Source organism: Strix uralensis, chromosome 5, assembly GCF_047716275.1.
Source record: "Strix uralensis isolate ZFMK-TIS-50842 chromosome 5, bStrUra1, whole genome shotgun sequence".
NCBI classification, from domain to species: Eukaryota; Metazoa; Chordata; class Aves; order Strigiformes; family Strigidae; genus Strix; species Strix uralensis.
Window position 1 is genome coordinate 47518736 of NC_133976.1, and position 22192 is coordinate 47540927.

Sequence of the window (22192 nt, forward strand, 5' to 3'; positions counted from 1 at the left end):
AATGATGAATACAGTACAGACAAAAGACATGGTGGTTCAGTCAGAGCTAGTAAGAAATGCTCTACACCCTCTTTACCAAAAGGGTTATACAGCTGCTCAAGGCACGTTTTAGTAGCTGCACTACTTTTAAAACACTACCAGATATCACAGAAATTGCTTTCCTCAGAAGCAGAGTTGCAGGCTTGAGTCACTCCTTCAGCTGCTGTCCCTTCTCGGTGCTCCTTGCTGCCTCCTCAGCTCTTATCTACTTCATTGCAATTCTCAGCATTTACTGATGAAGGCAGTGAGAAGCATTGAAATCTTTAATATTATTATTAGTGTTAGTAGTAATAATATAGTCTGAGATTCTCTTATTCCACTAATTTGCCAACTAATTAATTTGCTAATTTAAGAAATGAGAATAGCAACTAATAAGATATTTGAAAAAAAAGACATGTTATAAAATTACTGATTTCAAAATATTGACTCAAGAAGCTGCTGCTTGCTCTCAAGACCCAAAAGAATACTACATGGCACTGGGACACTGACAGTGTGTTGTTGCTTTTACAATCATTAATGATTTGTTGCATCTTGCTTTCTTGGATATAAAAAATCAAATATCTATGAAAGCAGCTGAAGGTACAGAAGATTAGTAAAGTTCTGAGTTTTAGTGAATCCATGGTCATTCTGAGAGTTCTCTGTCTTGGTAGAGAATAAAAATACAGCATTCTCCCCTTTTAAAAACTCCTGAACATGCCATTTTACCAACACATATGAAATATGAGCACCATCCAGTGGCAAAGGAAGTAAATCACATATTTGCAATTTCCTCCTCTTTTCCCTCAAAACACAGAATTTAACTAGACATTTAAATGTTTATATTGAATTTTCTGCATTTTTTAAAACTGGCATAACTACATTTCTGCTAATTTCTCAAAGATGTTGTAGCAAGTTTTTCTGAGTACACTGCATCTCAGCTGAACAGTGGATGTTAGTATTTCATGGTGGTCAATACAGTTAAGTATTTTCAGAGTATCTATAACCCTTTTGCAAACACATCTGCTATCACATACATAACTGATTCCTCCCTAGTGTCACAAGATCACTGTTCTGCTTACACCAGTATGAGGATTCATCAGCTAACATGTATCTGCTGCTCCCTGAAAATAGGGTTATGACTGTTCAGTAATTTTTTTTTCCTTTTCGCTCTTATCTTTTTCTCTGTTCCCTTCCTTTCTTCTCTGCATGATACTGTGTAAAGCAGCGATAAAATTTTGATACATCAGAAAAGATTAAAAACAGGCAACAAGACTGTATAATCTGTCCTGCACTTCACTGAATTTGAGAACCTCTACTGGAGTAATGACATGGTAATGACAAAGGTAATGACATGGCCTTTGTTTGTGACATACTGATGCTGACTGATTTTGTTATCTTTCTTTGGGGAAATGAGATCTCACACAGCATATTGGTTTCAGAAACCTTAGGCCTTCTGCAATAAATTATATTGGAAACCTATTTTCACTTTCCACATGGATGATTTTGTTTTTAGGCTATTTCTGATTGTGTAAAACACAAATAGGATTTTCTTTAATTTTAAGCATGACGGCCTTTGCAATGATATTTTCCTTAAAAATAAGGCAAATTAATTGTGGTTATGACTGACATGACACACAGACATTCTGACTTTTAAGTAGATAAACCTCCTTCTCCTGCCCTCTACTCATCTTTAACTTCTTTTTATCCATAAGGACAGCAAGTAGCAACTTGCTCTCAAAGTTGGAAGTATGAAAGTGGTGTGAATTCCCTTGGTTTGAACAGCAACTTTACGTACAATTTCATACTTTGCTTCAGCAGTTCTTTCATTAATATCCAAGGACTTGGATGTTATACTTTAATTAATGTTTTTAAACCTCCACATATAGGGGGTTTTTTTGACCAGTCCTGCTTTAGGCAGGACAGACAGTGCCTTCACTTTTAGCTCATCAGAGTAAACCAGGTTAAAAGAACTTCTGCACTTTAGGGTGTTCAGTCATGGTTAAAATCAAATTATGAATCGAACATCTGGCAGTAGACAGGACATACATTCTGGGTTTTCTCACGCTTGAAAAATTTCATGAAGCTGATGTGAGACATGTTAATTGGAGTTATCAGGAAACAACTGATTAAGAAGCAGTGGTTTAAACGAGTGGAAAATCTAAATGCTGATTGAAAGTGTTCAAGGAGACACGCAAAGGGCAGAAACAATACACATATTCCCCAGAAAAATAATCTTCAGCCTCCTGCTTAAGTAGCATTAGTCCCCTTTGTGATGCTTTAACAGAAGTAGGTATTGCACTCAGTAAGATCTTGCTCATATTCTTTTTAACAGGTCTTGTGTAGCAGCAGACATTTATTTGGCCATCACCTCAGATTTAAAACTGGGACCTACATAACTAAAAGCATGTGTCACTACAGGCAGGTAGTTTGTAACGGACTTCTGCAGCCTATGGACTGGGCACAGAGGGGATGCATGACAACTACCCTGAACAGTCACTTTAGAAGCCTGATGTCATATGATGGTGGAAATCTGCTGCTGCTCTGCCACAGCAGTAATATTTTGTACACGCTTGCTCTGTGTGCCTAATGGTGATCCATTCTACACATACTAATATTGCCAACTGATCAGTTATGAATGAGCAGCCTGCACAAATTATGCCAGCTCTCCTCCATATGTTCTAATAAACACATTTTAGAGGACTGCTTTAAGCCTGATTTTAGGTGCACAACTTCTAACAAACTCAAGGTAAGTCTGATATCTTTTTCTCAACTAATGCTACTAGTTCAACTTTTTGGTGATTAGAAATTACTTTAAAAATTCCCAGGTTAGAAATCAAAAATTAGCTGGGATTATCGTCCAAAGACAAAAGAGTTATCCCTAAGGAATTTTGTCAAGTTGCTAAGGCGGTTTGATTTAAGATTTTGCTCCTTTTCATTTTTTAGCATAGCTTTCCCACACTGACACACTCAAAACAATTTTGAGACTTGTATTTACCTCATATGAATTAATCTGGTTCTTTAGATGCTGGGACAATGTAACTAGGTTCTTCACTTTGCTTATTGGACACAGCAAAGTCAGAATTTATGCCTAACTTTGAAGCTCTTTAAGATAAGGAATAATCATACTAGCTTCCAGAGTATCATGTCAGTTTACAGTGCTGTATCTACTGTATTCACAGTAAAAGTTCTTGTCCAATAGTTTAATTAAAATAGCATTTTATGTTTTCAGGTTATTTTTAGCATCTCTGTTCAGCTGGTGTGTTATTCTTTCAGCTAGTCCAGCTGAGGGAAAGGCAGGCTGTGTTACAGTAACTGTATTAGGAAATCATAGAGAAATACCTTGTCAATCTCTTTATTCATAGGTTAAAATGTAATGCCATACAGTTCTTAACAATTACTGACTGAAAAAAATGGTCTGCTTAGAGCAAAACTGAAGGAGACTAATTAAAAAAGCCATCTTGCTTCAACTTTTGAAATGATTACATACAGAATAATATACATATTTACATTACAAGTATATTATATAAATATAATATATATGTAATCTTGTAACCACAATAAATATCAAGGTCTTTTTTAGGCACACAGCATAGAAAAAAATGCAGAATCTGCACAATCCTTAAGATTCTTGGAGTGACTCACTCTAACATTGTTTTCACACTGAAAAAGCAAATATTTTACACAAAATATACAGCCATAGTTTATGCAGTCCCCAGTGAACAGGGCATCTTTCCTCGCCTTCCTGTGAGTCTACTCCTTGATTTTCTAATGCTATTGCTCTATACAGCTATTACATAAGAAAATAGTTTGCAGGTTTGTTTTTTATTCAGCTAATAGCCTAAGTAATTATCAGTGCTAACAAAATAAGTACAGCATATCTACATAAGGTATAATACAAGTGTTTACAAAAACATGGGTTTGGTGAACTACTTCTGAGATCACTTTTAATACTGGGGAGTTAACCTGAAAGCAGAAGAAAAGATTTTCAGTGATATTACCTCAGAAAGATTTTATCATTTGAGTGAGACCTGGGCTTCAGAGATAGAAAGCTTTAAATTTAGAAATTAATTTAAAAATCAAATTCTTGCCTATGCTGGCAGATGTAGGCTGCAATTGATTCTGAATATGTTCCTTTCAGTGCAAATGAAAACCCACAGAATTAATCCAAAAGGAGTTTTCTCAACCTGTACGTACAGTCATGACATTTTAAAGACTGTTGCTATGGAGCACCTGAGATCGCATCCTAGTAAGTAAAGCTGACCACTTCTCATAGGAGAGTCATGATCAGTGAGAGGAAAAACAAACAGCATTTTTTTTCTGCAGTTACAAATCAGACTCTGGCATATCAGGCATATCTGCCATCAGGTACCCAATACCATAACGTCCATTTGGAGCAGTGTCCAGAGTTGGTGATCCAGTCTGTTTTCGATATATGTTTTTGCCAAAATTTGGAGATGGCATTTCACTTGGACTCTTCCCATGAATCAAACTTGTATTATCTCCCTCCAGATTAACAGGTTCCTTTATTATCCGGCCTCTTTTGTAGGATACAGATGCCAAACTACTAGAGCTGTCATCAATAAGGTTGCAACGGCGCACCATGAAGACTATTGGGACTGGCAGTATGGCCAACACCATCAGAGATATACAGACAATCATTCCCCAAGTTGGATAGCTGTGGAACTCTTCCGTAGCCTGAGCAACCCAAGAGAAAAACTATTAACACATCTTTACTTAAGAAACAGCTAACCTGCAGTCCTCACCAAGGCCTGCAGTTTTCAAACACATACTCATCTTTTTGTCACCTTGTACATACAATGTGGGCACCGTTACAGATCTCAAATTTGAACAGTCATGGAGATGCAGGACTGCTGTCTTATCTGCCCATGAGGAGGACCAAAACACTGTCACACAAGTTTCTGAGATGCTCAGAGCACTCTAGCAGAACCCAAAACAAGATTTTCACATTAGGCTTTCTGTTACATGTCTGTAGTTGTTCCCTGAACCTTTACCACATGTTTAGAACAGACAAGTGTGCAGTGGTATCTGTAACTGTGCCGGGAAAGTAAGTCCTTGTTCTGTAGGCTAGTAACTGGTCTAGTCAGGGACTGTGTCAGATCACCCTGTGGCACTGTTCCACTTTGGATAAACTTCATGTAAACTATAACACATATACTGGGGCAGTGACTGCATCCCACACCTCTGCTGTATCCATGAATCACTGTCCAACAGACTCAGTTTGCCTAATTTTATACACAGAAATGAATGGTATATGTTTGGCATTCTATGGTATTGCTAATTTTTGAGGGCAAGAATCAAATATAACAAGAGCGTTTTTCTGAGAATCCCGAGAAAGTAGTAGTGGTTGTCTGGTTAGAGGCAGACATCTACCTTTAGTAAAGCCAAACTCTTGTATTTACCCTTTACCTGTCTTTGCTGTGATTCCCCCCTCTGGCTAATTCAGACAATTGTTCATTCAGAAGGGTCCCTGAGATTAATTTCTCTGACATTTTACTCGCTCTATATTTTGTATGACAAGCCTGTAGAACCAGCTGAGGGCTGATGAGCCGACAAGCTAGTAGAACTCTTAGGAGTTACCTTGACTGAATCTCTTCTTGGAGTCAACACGCAGCACTGACTCTGCAGTTCACAGAGACAAGTTTTTTACAAATCAAATTCTTATCAGAGACGGGTTTTAATGCAGTTGTTACCTACAATGTGGTATGTGTTCCCAAAGGGGAAAATCTATGACATGGCTAAATCTCAATACTTAATTCCACATAAAAAATTGATGTATTATCTGAAATGATTTATTCAGTGTTATCACCCAACTATTATCTGCAGTAAACTAAGATTTAATGAAAGTGAACAACCTCTCCCAACCTTAAGAATTTCTTCAAGCAGAACTACTCTAAATTTTAAAAATGGTTGGTTTTACATTAATGTTACTGGAGAGAAAAACAACCATGTCATTATTTATACTGACTTTTAATTTCTAATTGCAAATTTTTTGTCTTTTCATGTACTTCTGAAATACTTCAGCTATGATCATTATGATGGTGACGGCATCTGTTATATACATACCGTATCTTCAATCCAAGCACTGTAGCCAGGAGGACTTAACCCCATTTGGACAATGCTAGCTACCAGCAAACATAACAATACTAAAGGTGAAACATACTTCCACATGTAGTAGTAATACTGGCTTGGAGAAAACCCAAGCATATCTTTCAGATCTTCTATAAATCTGTGAAGGGAATAAAAGGTTACTGTTAGTGTGTACACTGAGATTTCAAGTGCCGTAACTGATACTTGGAACCTAGTTTGAGGGAACAGACACACTGAAAAAATGCATGTATAGAAATGGCTACAGTTTGGAGTACTTGATGGGCTGAAAAATAGAGCTTGTATTACTAGTTCAGAACAGATGAACAAAAGGAATCGCTACACAGTGCAGTGTCTTAGTAAACTGCTTGCTGGGCCATGCTGGAAAGATATTTAAACTCACCTTTCTTTTATAACATTCTTTTTCCCATCTTCTTATATTATGTCTACTGGGTTGTTTTCTAAGGCATGTGTCATTACTTTTGAGGACATATACAATCAGCGCATCTTACAGATTTTGCAAAATTCATTTTGAACCCACATGTGTGCTGCAGTGTAAAAAATAACTATGCATAAGCTATGGTTTGCATAATGTAAGTTGCTGAAATAAAACTTTGTTAAGTTTTAAATCTGCATCCTTGTTCTTCAAAATTGCAAGTTATGATATGAACAAAACTCCTATTCTTGTACTCTTGATGGAGGAGTACATGGTTCCAGAGCCAGTAGAAAAAGAGAATATATTTTTAGAATTAATTATTTTGGAGTGTGCACAAGTACCAATTCTGTTTTAACTCCCTTGCAGTCCCACTCCCTTTAGAAATTTGCATCTCAAAAAAGCTCTCAGAGCAATAAATATGTTTTCAAAGCAGTTACACATGTGAAGCTACTGTCACATAATCTCTCAGAAGTTTTTTCAAACTGCATAGGTTGGAGTATTCTATCCTTTGTTTACACTGAAACGACACACATTGTTAAAAAGCAGATGAATGTACAAATGGATTATGACCTCTACAGATAGCCTGTTCTTTCTGGGATCTCCAGTTCTTCATTCAGTTTAACATAAATCTATTATCTTCACTTCAAAGTCTTTCATCATCTCCATCCTACTTATCCTCTTTTAAAAGCTACCAAGCTCCTTTAGCACCGATTCCAGCGTAGCAGATTTTTGTTCTTGGCTACAGGGATTCACATGTCGCCTTTTCTTCTACCCTTTGGATGCAATGGTGGGTTTTTTCCTATCTGACCAAAGACAATGTGTCTAATAAGACATATATATTGGGATCATGATCTACAAGGAGGATCCCTTGGTGCTATCACAGCCAGTGACAATGTGAAGTTGTAGATTCTGTAAGTTTTTGCAAACAAGAGTGCTAGGTTCCTGAAGAAGCATATTCTGAAGAAATATACATCAGGAGAAATATTAGGAATACTACAGAGGGAGGTTCAGGTGGCTGGTATGAATGAGAAATTTGGCTGTTAACTTCGACTGTATCCTGTCAGAACCCCTTCTGAAAACATGAGCCAACTGTGCTCTGATTCAGAAGCAAAGCATTACCATATTTTAGATACACCTAAACACCAGCTTCCTTACAGACAAGTTGCTGACTTTTGGCATGTCTACCTCCCTTCACAGTGGAACTCTACCTGACTGGACATTATTAACCTGATAACCAGGTCATCTGTTTCATCTTCTGTTTGCATGTGTAAAAACATCTACATGGTGTTTTCATGTCTGTGTGATCAATTTTAGGATTATACATGTGGGCCAAGTGGGAATTCTCCCTTAATGAGTAAGTAGACCAGGCACTACTTGCATAGACCAGAAACAGTGTCTGGAAAACATAAAATTAAATTTTCTTATTATAGTTTTATTTCATTATGGTGAGGGACTGGTTGACTACTCACACTGAACAAGTGAAAAGCCAAATGAAAAACCACCCATTCTATGTCACCCTTTGTACATGCAAAGGAATCACAGATGTTTAAATTACTTCAACATGCTAGTATACCGTACAGTTATATGTAGATGGCATGAGTTACTTTTGATACAAACTCTTCTATTCTTTAAGTGTGGCACACATTGATCTTGCTTAGTGAACACATTCTGGTGGTTTCAGTCATAAGATGTAAAAAAATTAGAGGGACTTGGGTCTTTTTTCTCTTCAGCTGTCACTCGGCACTGGTGAGGCTGCACCTTGATTACTGTGTTCAGTTTTGGGCCCCTCATAACAAAAAGAACATTGAATTACTCGAGCGTGTCCAAAGAAGGGCAACGAAGCTGGTGAAGGGTCTGGAGCACATGTCCTACGAGGAGCGGCTGAGGGGACTGGGGGTGTTTAGTCTGGAGAAGAGGAGGCTGAGGGGAGACATCGCCCTCTACAACTACCTGAAAGGAGGTTGCAGAGAGCTGGGGATGAGTCTCTTTAACCAAGTAATAAGCAACAGAACAAGAGGTAATGGCCTCAAGTTGCACCAGGGAAGATTTAGACTGGATATTAGGATGCATTTCTTTACAGAACGGGTTGTTAGGCGTTGGAATGGGCTGCCCAGGGAGGTGGTGGAGTCCCCATCCCTGGAGGTGTTTAAGAGTAGGGTTGACTTAGCGCTGAGGGATATGGTGTAGTTGGGAACTGTTAATGTTGGGTTGATGGTTGGACTGGATGATCTTCAAGGTCTTTTCCTAGACAATTCTGCGATTCTGTGGTTCTGTGATACAAGGTCACTTAGCTTCGTTGTCAACTGTGCTGCTTCCAAGTAAGTTTTGACCCTGTTATTTGCTATCATTTCCTCTATTTCCTCTCTCACAACTAATGCAAAGAACAACTAATTGCTACAACACCCCAAACTAAATCTAGTTCATAAACTGAAACTTTCTTATTGTCACTTCCATTAGAGTTTGCTTTGTTCCTTTCTCAGACTGCCTGGAATACTGCAGATCTGTTCAGAATACTAATCATCTGCTGCTTGGTTATTACTTCTTGAAATCTTTCTCTTGCTGTCTTATTTCTACATAATTCTACATATTCCTTATACTTGCATGTCCAGCCTCCTTTCTAACTGTCTAATTTTGCCTCTTCTACTGTATTCTCCTCTCTTTGGATCTCTTTGGCTTTCACTACACCATCCTGATGCAGTGTATCTTGCTCCAAACTTGTTCTTAAAAACAGACTAGATTCACGTCCAGATTGACCCACTTTCTATTTACTTGTATTTATATGTACGTCACAAATACTTCATGAAATGTAATTAAAATAGTAATAGTTATTGTAATGAATACTGTTGATATGGAGAGAGAGATACATTTCCTTTACTCACTTGTCTATTCCATAAATTCGGGTGACTGCAATATTCTCCAAAATGACCACAATAAGCAGGGGTAGAGTAGCTGAGTAGTCATCAAACATCGTCACAAAATAATTTCCAGAGCGCTGCACAAAGATCAGGCCAATAAAAAATGCTACCAAGCAGCAGATGACTGGAATAAAGGACAGAAACGTGAGCTGTAATTGTAACAAAGTTCCACAGACAAAGAGGAAATAAAGAGAGTTCGAAACCGCAAAGATATACTTTAATGTATTATTTCACATGATCAAAGTTAATAACATTTTACTTTTTAGGAGGTCTCAATTTTAAGAATATTAGAAATCCTACCAGTTCCCTACTTAACAGAAAAGTTATGAAATTAAAATTACTGGAATTGCCATATTACAGCAGTCCTGATTAAGCAACAGAGATTAATCAAGTGACTATTTCTCATTAAGCATTTAACTTAATATGAGTGCAACGCTAAAGTAAACAGAACATCATACATCATGTTACTTGATCACTAGATCACTTTTTTGGAATTTAGAAGTGAAAAGAACCAAAGTTTCAGACTGAGATTCTAAAAACTATAAAGGCTGAATAGACTTCCCCTAAAAGACCATTCACTGCATGAAGTTCCATTAGGATCTGTCTAAATGTATTTGTGCACTAAGCAACAACATTTCTGCCTTTTGTTCAGGGATAACCCAAAATTTATTTCTTGAATGCTTAGTCCTGCATAACGAATCTCAATAGAATTTTTTCCTACTAAATTCATTGAGAATAGGACTGAATCCTTAAGTAGCCATAAAATAAGTAAAATTTCAACAAACTGTGAAATCAATTGTAGATTGAGCACCAGTAAGACTGATTCTCCCACCTGAAGTGCCCTCTTTTTTTTCCCCACAGGGAACTCAGGCTAAGGATACACCTAAGCAGTCTAAAATTAGGTGCAATGAATCTGGGTGAAAATATAAAATATCCTTATAGAACATGCCCATCAAGTCTCAGATAATCAATTAGTATTGATTATAGTAGTGAAAGGAAGACAATGACACTTTTTTAAATACTGTGCTACAAGTCCAATCACTTTTTTCAGTCTTACAGGAACTATTGTTATAATGTTGTTGAGAGAATAGAAATTTATAAAGAGACCATTACAAATTGATGTCAACTCCTAATGCAAGATAACAAAACCAAAAGAACTTGGATAAAACCTCCTTGGCCTGAGTTTAATTTTTCACACTGAGTTTTATTACTGACCCTGATCAAAGAATTAGACCACCATAACCCTGTGTATGTGAACTTAGAAATCCTTGCTATTCTTATGTTCTCCCATTGGTCTTGCCATTACACCCCAAAACTATGCATCTTTAGTTGTAAACTAGGGCTCTGGTAGGTATATTCATCATGACTTGGCACATATACATGCAGACTTCAATTTGGAGATATTTGGAACACAAAATAACTAAGCATATGAGTTGGTTTCCCTGAACTCAAGAGGGACTGAACTGGAAGTGTAGTGCGAAAAGTTGCAAATGTGCTCACACGTCTGTAAAAATTAAGATTTGTGGTTTTAAAGCACAAACTCTAGTGCAAGCATAATCCTTGTTAAATCCCACAGATACTGCATGAAGTATAACCCAGGCATTTCAATTTTATAAGTTAATTATAAAAACACCACATCAAGTTGTAATCCTTTGAGTACAATTGAGTTTAGCAAAAATCATGCATGTATATCACTCAAAAAAATTACAAGAGAAAGGCAGTTCTTGAATATTCCTTTATCTTAATAGGTTATTGTGGTTTTTGTCAAACAGAGTAACAAGGAATTACTGTAAAATGCTCCATTGCTCCAGAGTAATGACTATATATCACAGTATTTGAACACATGCTTAGGAAGAACAGCTAATTTCTAAATGTCACGCTGGTATATTCTATAAGAATGTAGGAGCTGATTTAAAAAAAAAAAAAAACAAAAAGCAAACAAGTGCTCAATAGGTTAGGACTTCTCAAAAATCAGTTTATCTTTACGAAGAATTTTATTCTTAGATCTAGCAAAGCAAAAAACCACATTTTCTGTTAAATATTACCTAAGTAAGGTAAGGAAAGCAGTCAGGAAAGAGCAGTGCTCTGCTGCATCAGGGGTTAAGTCTTATAAAACATATTGTTTCCTTCACAGAGCTAGATAATGTTAAAGCAGTTTATTATATTTTTTATTTTCTATCCTTCCTGTCACAGATACTGATGTGAAATCTGAATTTGTGCATAACATATCAAGTCCCTTGCAGCTGTTCCGAAGATTTTCAGAAACATAACTTTCGTATTTCATGCTGATATTCTATCTCAAAAATAGAAATTGGTACCAGATAATCACAGCTACATGAACAGGCTGCACCTCAAATAACTTTGTGCATTTAAATAAAATAGATTAAAAAAAAACACTAGACATCTTGTTGAAGACCCTTTCCACATTCAATGGGGAAAAATATTTTCCTCTAGAAAGTAACTGTACTGATTTTTAACATAATAAACGTTTCATTATAAATTAAGATTTCATTTGGTCTACTTAGGAACAATTTGTAGTAATTTGCAATGTATTTTCATTCTTTCCTTTTCCTTTGTTTCCCTGATATGTGACACAGGCTGGAATGGAAAGTATTCAGGAAGAGCTCAGAAGGACTGACCATACAGAAACTTGTAACAGAAATCCACCATTAAAATTTAAGTTCTAGGATGTTCCTGCTCTTGTAACATTCAGGAAAAGGCTTTACATGCAGATATTAATGTGCCTATGCATGGAAGTACAGTCTGGAATACAGTGATTTACTGCTCTGCACAATGTCAGCACTGAAAACTTTCATGTCAAAAAACAAGTCTTCATACTCTCAAAAAAAAAAATTTAGCTTCCTGCTCTAGTGAGAAAAGAAAGTTTGTGCAACTCACCAGTAAGAATTTCTTTCCTGACTTTGAAGGTATCAACAATGGGTGTGATGATGCCTTCAATGGTTCCAAACATACTTCCAAGTCCCAGATTTACCAACATGAGGAAGAACATGACTGACCAGAAAGGAGAAGCAGGGAAGTGGGTCATTGCTTCTGTAAAGGCAATAAAAGCTAAACCAGTTCCTTGAACTGCCTGTCAGTGAGAAAAAAATCCATGTTATTATTATCCATAATACTATGGATAGTATTTCATTTGTAGTGTGGCAGTCTGACTTTGTGTTCATGCAATGTCATTGATTAAACCTCTAAGGTGGAGTGGGAAGTTACTATCTAATATGAGATTCTTCCAAACCTGCGAACTTAATACTATTTACTGAAACACTGGGTTTGACTGCGAATCTGTTAAGTTGATTGATATTAACAACACTTCTTTCACAGAATCACAGAATACCAAGGTGGAAGGGACCTCAAGGATCATCTGGTCCAACCTTTCTTGGCAAAAGCACGGTCTAGACAAGGACAGCCCAGCACCCTGTCCAGCCAAATTTTAAGTGTCCGATGTTGGGGAATCCCCACTTTCCTGGAGAGATTATTCCAATGGCTGATCGTTCTCATCATGAAAAATTTTCCTCTTGTGTCCAGTCAGAACTTTTTTCCCTCTTTCACTGATAATTTAGCATGAGAGCTATTATACAGGACTGCTACAAAATACACGCTGTTTTCTCCATTAAGTATATAAAGGACTTAATTTCTAAATCTATTTGTTTAAACTTTAAATAGCAGGAATAGTATAGGAACTTTTAATGTCTAAGATACCAATATGACTTATTTTAGTTTCAGATGCTGGTGCAACTAGGGGTCAGTGTTTAAAACCGCAAGTCCCTCTGAAAAAGCTAGAAAAATATCTTTATTACAGATCTGGCTTAGTGATAAGATTTCAAATCAGAATGATACTCATTTAACAATTATCTAATAAGTAAGGAGTAACTTTTTTACTTTCCAGTGAAGTGGTATTTATATTTAATAATTGTATCAACACTAGAAGACATCATAGTTTAATATGTTGAATAGGTACACCTCTTTAGTTTTTGGAAAAATTCTCATGATCAACTCTTCCAAAAAAAAAGAACTTTAAAAACTTATCACTTCCTGAGAGGAGCAATATAACGATCAAAATATATCATAAATCAGTGAAGAATATATTAAGACATCGGACCCAAAAGTCCTCAGGTGAGCTGGAACGCAAACCTGCACAGAACCATGTTTTCATATGGATCCCTACAGGTGCACTGCTCGTAGGCACTGATACTCTGTGTAAGTGTACTTCTCAGAGTATTTCAAGCTTACAAATATTCATCTGTTCATAATCTCTGTATTTAAGACTTATTACTCTCACCTTGTTAAGCTCATCTTCAATTTGACAAGATTTCAGACCAAGAGAATCAAACTCTTCTTCTTTAACTTTCTGAATAATGTCATAAACTAAATTGTAATCTTCTGCTGTAATGCTTGAGAAATTAATATGATGTGGGATCATATCCTGACTCAGATTGCCTATTTTCAAAAGTTTTAAAATCTTCTCTGAATTTCTGTAAAACATAATAAAACAGAGAAATCAAACTCAATGATCTGCATTAATTCATAAATGAAATATACCATTAAAAAAGGTAAAAAAAAAAAGAAATGGATATTCATACTGGATAACACATTTTTCATTTATGATATTGGCTTTGAAGCCCAGAACTGCAAACACCACCAAAGTTGCCAGCACAGAAGTGAAAAAATTGATGAAGGACACCAGTACAGCATCAAAATGGCAGTTGTTGTCTCTCTTGTTGTAGCTTGAAAAGGCAATGACTCCACCAAATCCAAGCCCTAAGGCAAAGAACACCTGAGTAGCAGCTTCTCTCCAGACCTTGGGCTCCAGCATTATTTCAAGCTGTTTGAAATTAGATATAATATATGTCAGCTATAAAATGCATTTCTATTATATGAAAAGACAACAGAAAAAAAAACAGGAAGACAACCTATATCACAAAATGCTAATACTCCCCTACGAAGGTATTTTCATTACGATAAAATGAAAGCTGAATGTTGACACCTGAATTTGAGTGAACTTATGGCCCAGAATTTCTTTTATATGATATGATCCTTAAAGAGAAACATGCTATACAGTATGTTTCCAACAATGAGATGCTACTGGAGCTATATGGTAACTGGAATAGCAGCTAGTTATATTGAGAAACAAGACAGAACATCCATATTTTTTCTTTTTTTTTTTTTTTTTCAGTATTTATTGTCTTTTTTTACAGTATATGTATTGGCAGTTGTTAGAATGAAGATGTATTTTGGCATGATCAACCCTCTATAAATGCAGTAAGTATGCTGAAAGTTGCTTTGCTGTTACTTTTCAAAAAAAAGGTGAACATGAGATACACATGCTTATATGGTATGTAAAGCAAAATGCAACATATGAAATAAATGCTGGGCACCACAATCTGTATAGTCCACGAGTCAAATCTCCCTTAAGCCAGATGCCTTGAACTTACCCTAAGTTAAATGGGTCATGTATTTGAGGGACAACTAAGCCTTTTATCGAAAAACTTTTATCAAAAAGCTCATTCGGATGACCATGCTTCAAGAAATATCTTTGTTACAAAATTACGAGTCATCATTTGTCTATCTCAGATTCTTCTAGATACTGAATCATAAAAAAAGAAGTACATGTGAAATTTAAACATTAGATTTTTTCAAGCTGATTCAGGGCCTCCATTCATTTGACAGTGAAAGACCTTACGTCTGTACATGTAATTTTTTTTTTTTAAACCCTAGGCTTATCGAAAAAAGTATAACTAAAAAGCATCAGCATAGATGCCAGCATCATCAGGCTGACTGTGTTACTCTGAGGGAAAAAAAAATCTGCTATTGTTATGATAATATTTTGAAAAAATTTCCAGTTTCCCACAAAGGTATAATATTACAGATAGGTAGCAGATACCGTATTTATTAATTTATATATAGCTAAAATACAATATATTTGAAAAAAAGGTGTTTATGACAATAACCTTGTTTCTGTCTTACAATTTTTTTTATAATTACAATGCACAAGTAGCTATTGCACATAGTTCAATCTGCCTGTATCACAGTCATGCTAGAACTTTCCCACTAGAGGGAGCTCGAGGAATATTCTTAATTTTACCAAATCAGTAAATGGTTGAAGTATTGAAACACTTCTCGCTTTCTGCAATATATCATTTGGTATCATCAAAGGTCGTAAGTTCTCAGGTACACATTGCCTAGCATTTCAAAATAAATTTGTAATTGATTGGGTATTATATTTTCTGTGAAATTTTAGGGGCTCTGTATTTAAGCTTCATAAAGTCCTACAGTTTCATTGCAGCAGTTTACTTCAGTGGGCTTTTCGTGTACCTTTCCTTAGATTTTTCATTAAGGTTATTATTTAGAATTTCTGCTTTGTTCATCAACCATACCAAACAGAGAAATGATCTCCTTTTTCATTAGTCCTGTGCTCTCACATTGGCACCAATGTGTGTCAGTCCTCTGCTGTGCTGACACAACTCTTCTGTTGGAATGTTGTGATCCATGTGTGGTCAAAATGTGGTCATTTGATAAACTAACTAACCGATGGTCTCCTCTCTCATGTATATCTACCTGGTTAATTTTCAACCTAGCTCAGTTTAGCAATCCTTTGTATAGTCTCCTCCCCAAATAAACTGTTAGTTCAGTGGAGCAAAAGGAAACAAAAGGTGGGGGAGTCTGAATTCCTTCAGGTAGTTTCATATGAACGTACAGCCCAAATTAGTGCTCAAGTACAGAAACAATCAGAGATTATAATGAAAATACTTTTGAAGGTTTATATTCACATATACTGTATGCGACATACAGGCCTCCTAACCTCAAATTTAAACCACAACTTGAGATAAAGAACTGGAAACCATTAGAGGAAAATAAAAAAAATTTTTCTTTCAAGATCATTTATCTGAACACTTGAAACAATTGTATAATTAAGTTATAATATAACTATAAAGTAAGCATCAGTTGCAACTTATTTTAGGTCTAACTCATGGAAAGATGAAATGGTGAAGAGGTGTTGGTATTCAGGGGGAGGTTCAGTGTTTACTTTCCCTCAGTATCTAGTGATACTTTCCTAGTTAAAGAAAGGATTAACACTGTGACTGAGAAACCTAATTATAACTTCGGAAGGTCTGTATTCCATCTCTGCTATTGACTTCCTCTTCGTCAGTAAGCATTACATTTCTCTGTTCCTCAGATTTCCCAAATTTACCTGAGTAGCCTGCAAGTTCCTGCAGAACTATGACTCTAAAGCAATGACAGTGAGTGAAGCAGAGTACAACTGTGTATCACAATGCAAGAAATAACAATGTGATAGCTAACAAAGGTCATTTTTATTGGATGACATTTCTCCAGACTCAAAATACCTGGAATCAAAACAACTGACACACCCTGTCATCTGGCATTAGCCACTATGTGCATTGATTTCAATACTCTTATTATTTGGCTTTCATTTTTGAGACATCATTCCCATTCTACTCAACCGTATTATGAAACGGACTTGCTGGAAAGACCATTTCATAATACAATATGAAGCCCAAGCATTTATGCATCCCTGAGTATGGCTCTGACTACTCAAACATGCTGTTCCTATAGTATAGATACAGTTACAAGCATTTGAGATGGGTGTGAGTAGAATTTAGATCTTCAGGCTAAGGAATGATTCATAACATCCCTTCTCACCTCTGTAGTTATAAAATCTAAAGTTCAATAAGACACATTCCCAGTGAAAATGTGGACAGTAAAAAAAATGTATGCTTAGACCTGCTGCTATCTGGGCATGACAGCCATAAGAAATATGGAGAGGAAAGCTGAGGTGAGTACTTACACTACTTTAGTATTAAAGAGAGGTCTCCTGTACTTTGGGCTGCTATGCAAACAGCATTAGTTTTATTTCTAAAAAGGATCAAATTTATGCTCAAAAGTGACAAGTTAATTATGTAAAGCCATGACAGAGTTTAAGGTAAGGCATTTCACTGTGACATCCCAGAACTTGACATATTTCCATCCTACAGAATGGCAAGAACTAGGATTCACTTCTCTTTTCAGTATTTGGAGCTCTCCAAACATCCTGAATCCTGTAAACAGCACTTTCAGTTGCTTAGCTTTGTAAAGGCATCTAACTCTGGGAACCGTTCACCTAAGGGAGGTAACCCTACACAGACTCTTGGAACACTTAGAGCCTTTGGACCTTAGGGCTTGATATTATGCCACTGAAGTCAACAACAATTTCGCAAATAAACCAAACAGAAATATGGTCAAATGTTCTATGAAGACTATAAGCTTAAATGAGATCATTCATAAACTTCAATACACCACAAACAGTAATTAAGCACATACCTTAGGTGTGAACATGTGACGAATTCCATCCACTGATCCATTAAGGAGCAGTCCTCTGATCAGAAAGCATAAAAGTACCACATAAGGAAAAAGGGAACTAAAATACATGATCTGAAAAACATGAAGAAGAAATTTAACATGACATCTATGGACTTTATTTTCAATAGCTTCATTCACTACTCAGTATGTTCTGGATATATGACTGAATTAATAATCATATGCTCTAAGAAATATGCAGAACACTTCCCAATACCCTTGTCTCTGCAGAAGACAGAAAAATCACGACTGTAAAATAAATTATGTATTGTATTAAAACAATACGGTTGTCACTGTGTGCACTAACTGATAACAAAGTACTGGGCTTCCAGTACGAATTCCAGGAGATGATGATGATAAGGACAGAAGTAGACTGGTTTAGAAATGCTTCACTAAGATCTCTCATTCTGCATCACTGAAAAGCAGATCTATTCTGTACTTTAAAGTTTAGTAAAATTATTCTCTCACTAAACTTGTTTCTTTAACTGAAATACACTAAGTGGTCACAGAAATTTCCACCTCAGTGTCAAACTTTTTAATAGCAAAGAATTTTGCTATTAGAACAGATTATTTTTCATCTGAAAATCTCACTGAGATCAACAGAGCTAGCAAATCATTCACTAGCCAATCCAGCTGGCTGCATGGAAAGGAAAAAAGACAAGGTGACATACTCAGATGCAAAGGGATGGTTAGTCATTAGTCAAAAGAAACAATCCAGAATCCTGTTTTAATGACAGAAGCATGGATATCAATGACAGTAGCAATAAAAAGAAAAATGGCATGGCATTTTGAGCACTGCAATCATACTATGAGTATACATGGAAACCTAATTCCTTAAGACATTCAGAAACACACAGACTTACGCTGCACAATAAAGCTGAGGTACACTTACTTGCAACAGTTATGCTGACAAGAACAGAAAACATTCTTCTTCAGATCTCAGTTCCCACTGAATTACTACAGTTTCCACTAAAATTACTACAATTTAAATGCTTAATTACTAGCATTCCTCTACTTGAGATTATACAAATATTGGGGTGAGTCAAAGTTTCTAACCTGCTCCTACAGATTTCATGAGAGAGTAAACAAAGGGTGTGGTGAACAAAAATGTTGTGAAGTGTTTCAAAGCAAAAAGTCAAACACTGTAGGTAAACAGTATACTCACTTTGCCTGAAGACTGAATGCCTTTGATCATGGCTAGGCATACCATGACCCAGGCAGCCAGCAAACAGATAGTCATCTTCCAATTCAAACCCCCGCTCTCTGACAGAGAGCTAGAAATATTCAATGCTTCTCTGTACCAGTAGTAAGTGGTTGCAGAACTTTTCTCACACTCTGGCTCCACAACTGTCAAGAGATGTTAGCAAGTAAAGATTGCATTCAGGACAGAAGTATTTTCCCAACATTTCATAACAATGTTCCACCAATTCTCAATATTCGTAATTGTGCTGTCACCATTTACTGAGAAAGTAAACTCACAAAGAGTCTTAAGACACTGTCTAAAAGAAAAAGTAACTACTATGAGTGAAAGGTTCTGGGTATATCTTTTTAAAACACCCTTTTGGGATAACGTATTTCTCTGCATATGGTCAATCTGAGTACTAGGCAGAATTTATTTTTCACTTAAGTACTAAATAGTAGGCAGGCCCAGATGAAGACATACATTCCATTTATCACATATAATATTAGAATACCTACATATGATATTGTGACATACACTATGAAAAGTATCTCTCTGAAATTGAACACAATTTTGAAAATACATGGAAAACAAATTCTCAACTGTGTCTGCTTTGATAAAACATTCAAATCAACAGGCACTTAATTAGTATTATAAATAACATAATGTACCAAAGTGATGAGAAAAGGAAAAAACAGCTCCTACACCGCAGTTAAATGAAAATTGCTATGTGTAGTCCAGAAGTGATTTTTGTATTATACTGTAATTCTGCTTTACTCACGTTACCAACCAGTCTAAGAAATTGTGTGTATCTAGACATACAGCACATATAAAGAATTCTTCAAATTAATTCAAAATAATTACTTTTTTTATAAATGACTTATATCTGACAATCAATTATATCTCTATGCTAGGTCCTGAGTCAATTAATTAATTAATTAATGAAAATAAAGGAAAAATATACTAATATAATTGTATTTATAAAATAAACCTAACACCGGTGTGAGATCTTCACTGAAATAAACTATCAAAAATGATTGAATGTTATCAAACATAATACTTGTCTTTGTTTAGGCTTAGTTCAGATGACCTCTGCTGAAGTTAGGCTGACACACTATATCTTAATATTTAGGCAGGATAAGAGTACATTACAACCACTGTGGCTCGATTAATGGACAATAGCTTGTGTATTACAATCAATGCGACTGTGTGCCAACATGCACAAATACTGATTTTATTTCAAACAACTGAAGCAAGCAACTCTGGCAAAGACACTATAAAAACATTGTACAACTTTTCAAATGTCCCTGGTTATGTTCTTTATTAAAGGGGTAAAAAAAAACACAAAAGGGAATTAAATACGGGATCTGAAATAAAAAGAAATATTTCATATTTCAATAGCAAGGATAATGCAAAGTGTGTTAACTATTATGAGATAACCAAAACCAAGGGATAAGGGACTTTTAATGCTGTTGTGTAATACGTCCATGCGAGACCATCTCATTATAGCAACAAATCAATGACCAATTATCTCATTTCTACTGGTTTACAAAGCAAACAATGCTTTGATTACATGCATTTCATTAATGTTCAGTTTTCCATTTTCTGCTTTGTTAGTAATGCCACACTTCCTGCTTTTCGCCAGGAAGTATCCTAGTAATTGAAATGTAGAAATATCCTTCTTTCACCTTTGTTTTTCACCAAATAAGCATAAAAAGCAGTATCAACATCAGAAAAAAAGTAACCAGAAATTTTTTTTCTGCAACATACTAAATATTACTCTCCTAATTTTATTACGCTTTAAAATGCTATTGTCAGGGATGTTCCTTTCCAAATACAGTGTATTTATCTTAGATTAGGCTTTGTTGTAATTTTTCCAAGTATTATAATCTTTTATTACCATTGGAAAACCAGATTTGCATACAACACTGTTTCCCACAAATATCTCTTTGAATTTTATTTTTTCTCCTTTTTGTCGAAAATCTCAAATCTTATATATTTTATATTGTTTTTAAGAAAATTAATATAGACTTACAGGTATGAGATGTATTTTTAACTAAAGGACACTGGTCCCATGGTAATGGATGCTGAAAAGATTGGGAAAAGTAAAACAGACTCCATCCAATAATGACATTGTAGTACAGGGCCACAAAGAAACATACCTATTAAAAGAAAAAGGCAGATCAAAAAGTTATACTTATTAACTACCTTTGTAAATTTTTTAAAAAATCCTCCCTGAACTTCTGCATATCTCTGCACATCAGCCACTGAACCTAATTTTAACTAAAATAAGTCAGAATAAGAACTGAATGGCTTGCCCCATTAAAGTACACAACATCTTCTAAATTTTTACTTTTCTCTTTATTTATCATGTAACACCTATACTTTTACAGGTGTTTTTTCTCCAGAAGACTACTCTGTTCCCTAGTTCCTAGTCTTGAAGGAATCACAAAACACAAGTTGACCAGTTTTACAGACACATCTATATGAACATTTTTGAATGTACTAATGTAAGATCTTCCAAAACACTGTAAACTGATCTTGATGCCCAGCTACAAATCAGTGGCCTTTCCCTGCAGCAAAACAGGAGGTCTAAATCATACAAACTGAAAGCAAACCTCACAATTAATGTTAAGAACTTACTACGCAGCTTGCAAATCCAATTCCTCCAAGTTTAGGGCTGATATAATTCCACACACCAATACTCCCTCGGCGGATCCTCTGCCCCACAGCAAGCTCCAAGAAGAAGAGCGGAATCCCTATTATCAGTAGCAAAATTAAGTATGGCACAAGATAGGCACCTACAAAAGGAACAAAGTATAAATCAGAATGAGTGGAAGAAGAGTCAGAACTTGATAGAACAAATGTGAAACCTTCCAATAGCTTCCAGTTTGGATTAGTGGCATTCACTGCAAAGCTTTTTCAGTCACATGCAAAAAAAGTAATTTTACCTGAAACTTGGCCATACATCTTGTAAGATATAAAAAACCCAGAGACATTGAATTTCTAAAGCACTGTAACATTTTGAGGTAAACCTTACCGAAAATGAGTTATTATCTAAACTAGTTATTCACTTGTGTGAAATTTTGGGCATTTGATCAAACTTTTTAGAGATCAAGTGAGGCAATCAGGAGCTGAATCAACATTTCTTAAAAAACTCTACACCTTGAC

General features: G+C 35.8%; 1 protein-coding gene across 2 annotated transcripts in view; it reads right to left on the reverse strand.

Moving 5' to 3' along the window:
* Positions 1–3356: 3356 nt before the first annotated feature.
* SLC6A15 (solute carrier family 6 member 15) overlaps positions 3357–22192 on the reverse strand; it is a 38410-nt gene continuing 19574 nt past the window's right edge. For both annotated transcript variants that reach the window (XM_074870694.1, XM_074870693.1), the window contains exons 3-12: positions 21665–21822; positions 21057–21183; positions 19007–19188; positions 17806–17916; positions 14070–14311; positions 13769–13961; positions 12373–12565; positions 9439–9598; positions 6103–6265; positions 3357–4713 (exon numbers count right to left, since the gene is read on the reverse strand). In XM_074870694.1, the coding sequence (XP_074726795.1) occupies positions 4342–4713; positions 6103–6265; positions 9439–9598; positions 12373–12565; positions 13769–13961; positions 14070–14311; positions 17806–17916; positions 19007–19188; positions 21057–21183; positions 21665–21822 (1901 nt within the window). In that variant the 3' untranslated portion in view covers positions 3357–4341. The remainder of the gene's footprint in view (positions 4714–6102; positions 6266–9438; positions 9599–12372; positions 12566–13768; positions 13962–14069; positions 14312–17805; positions 17917–19006; positions 19189–21056; positions 21184–21664; positions 21823–22192) is intronic.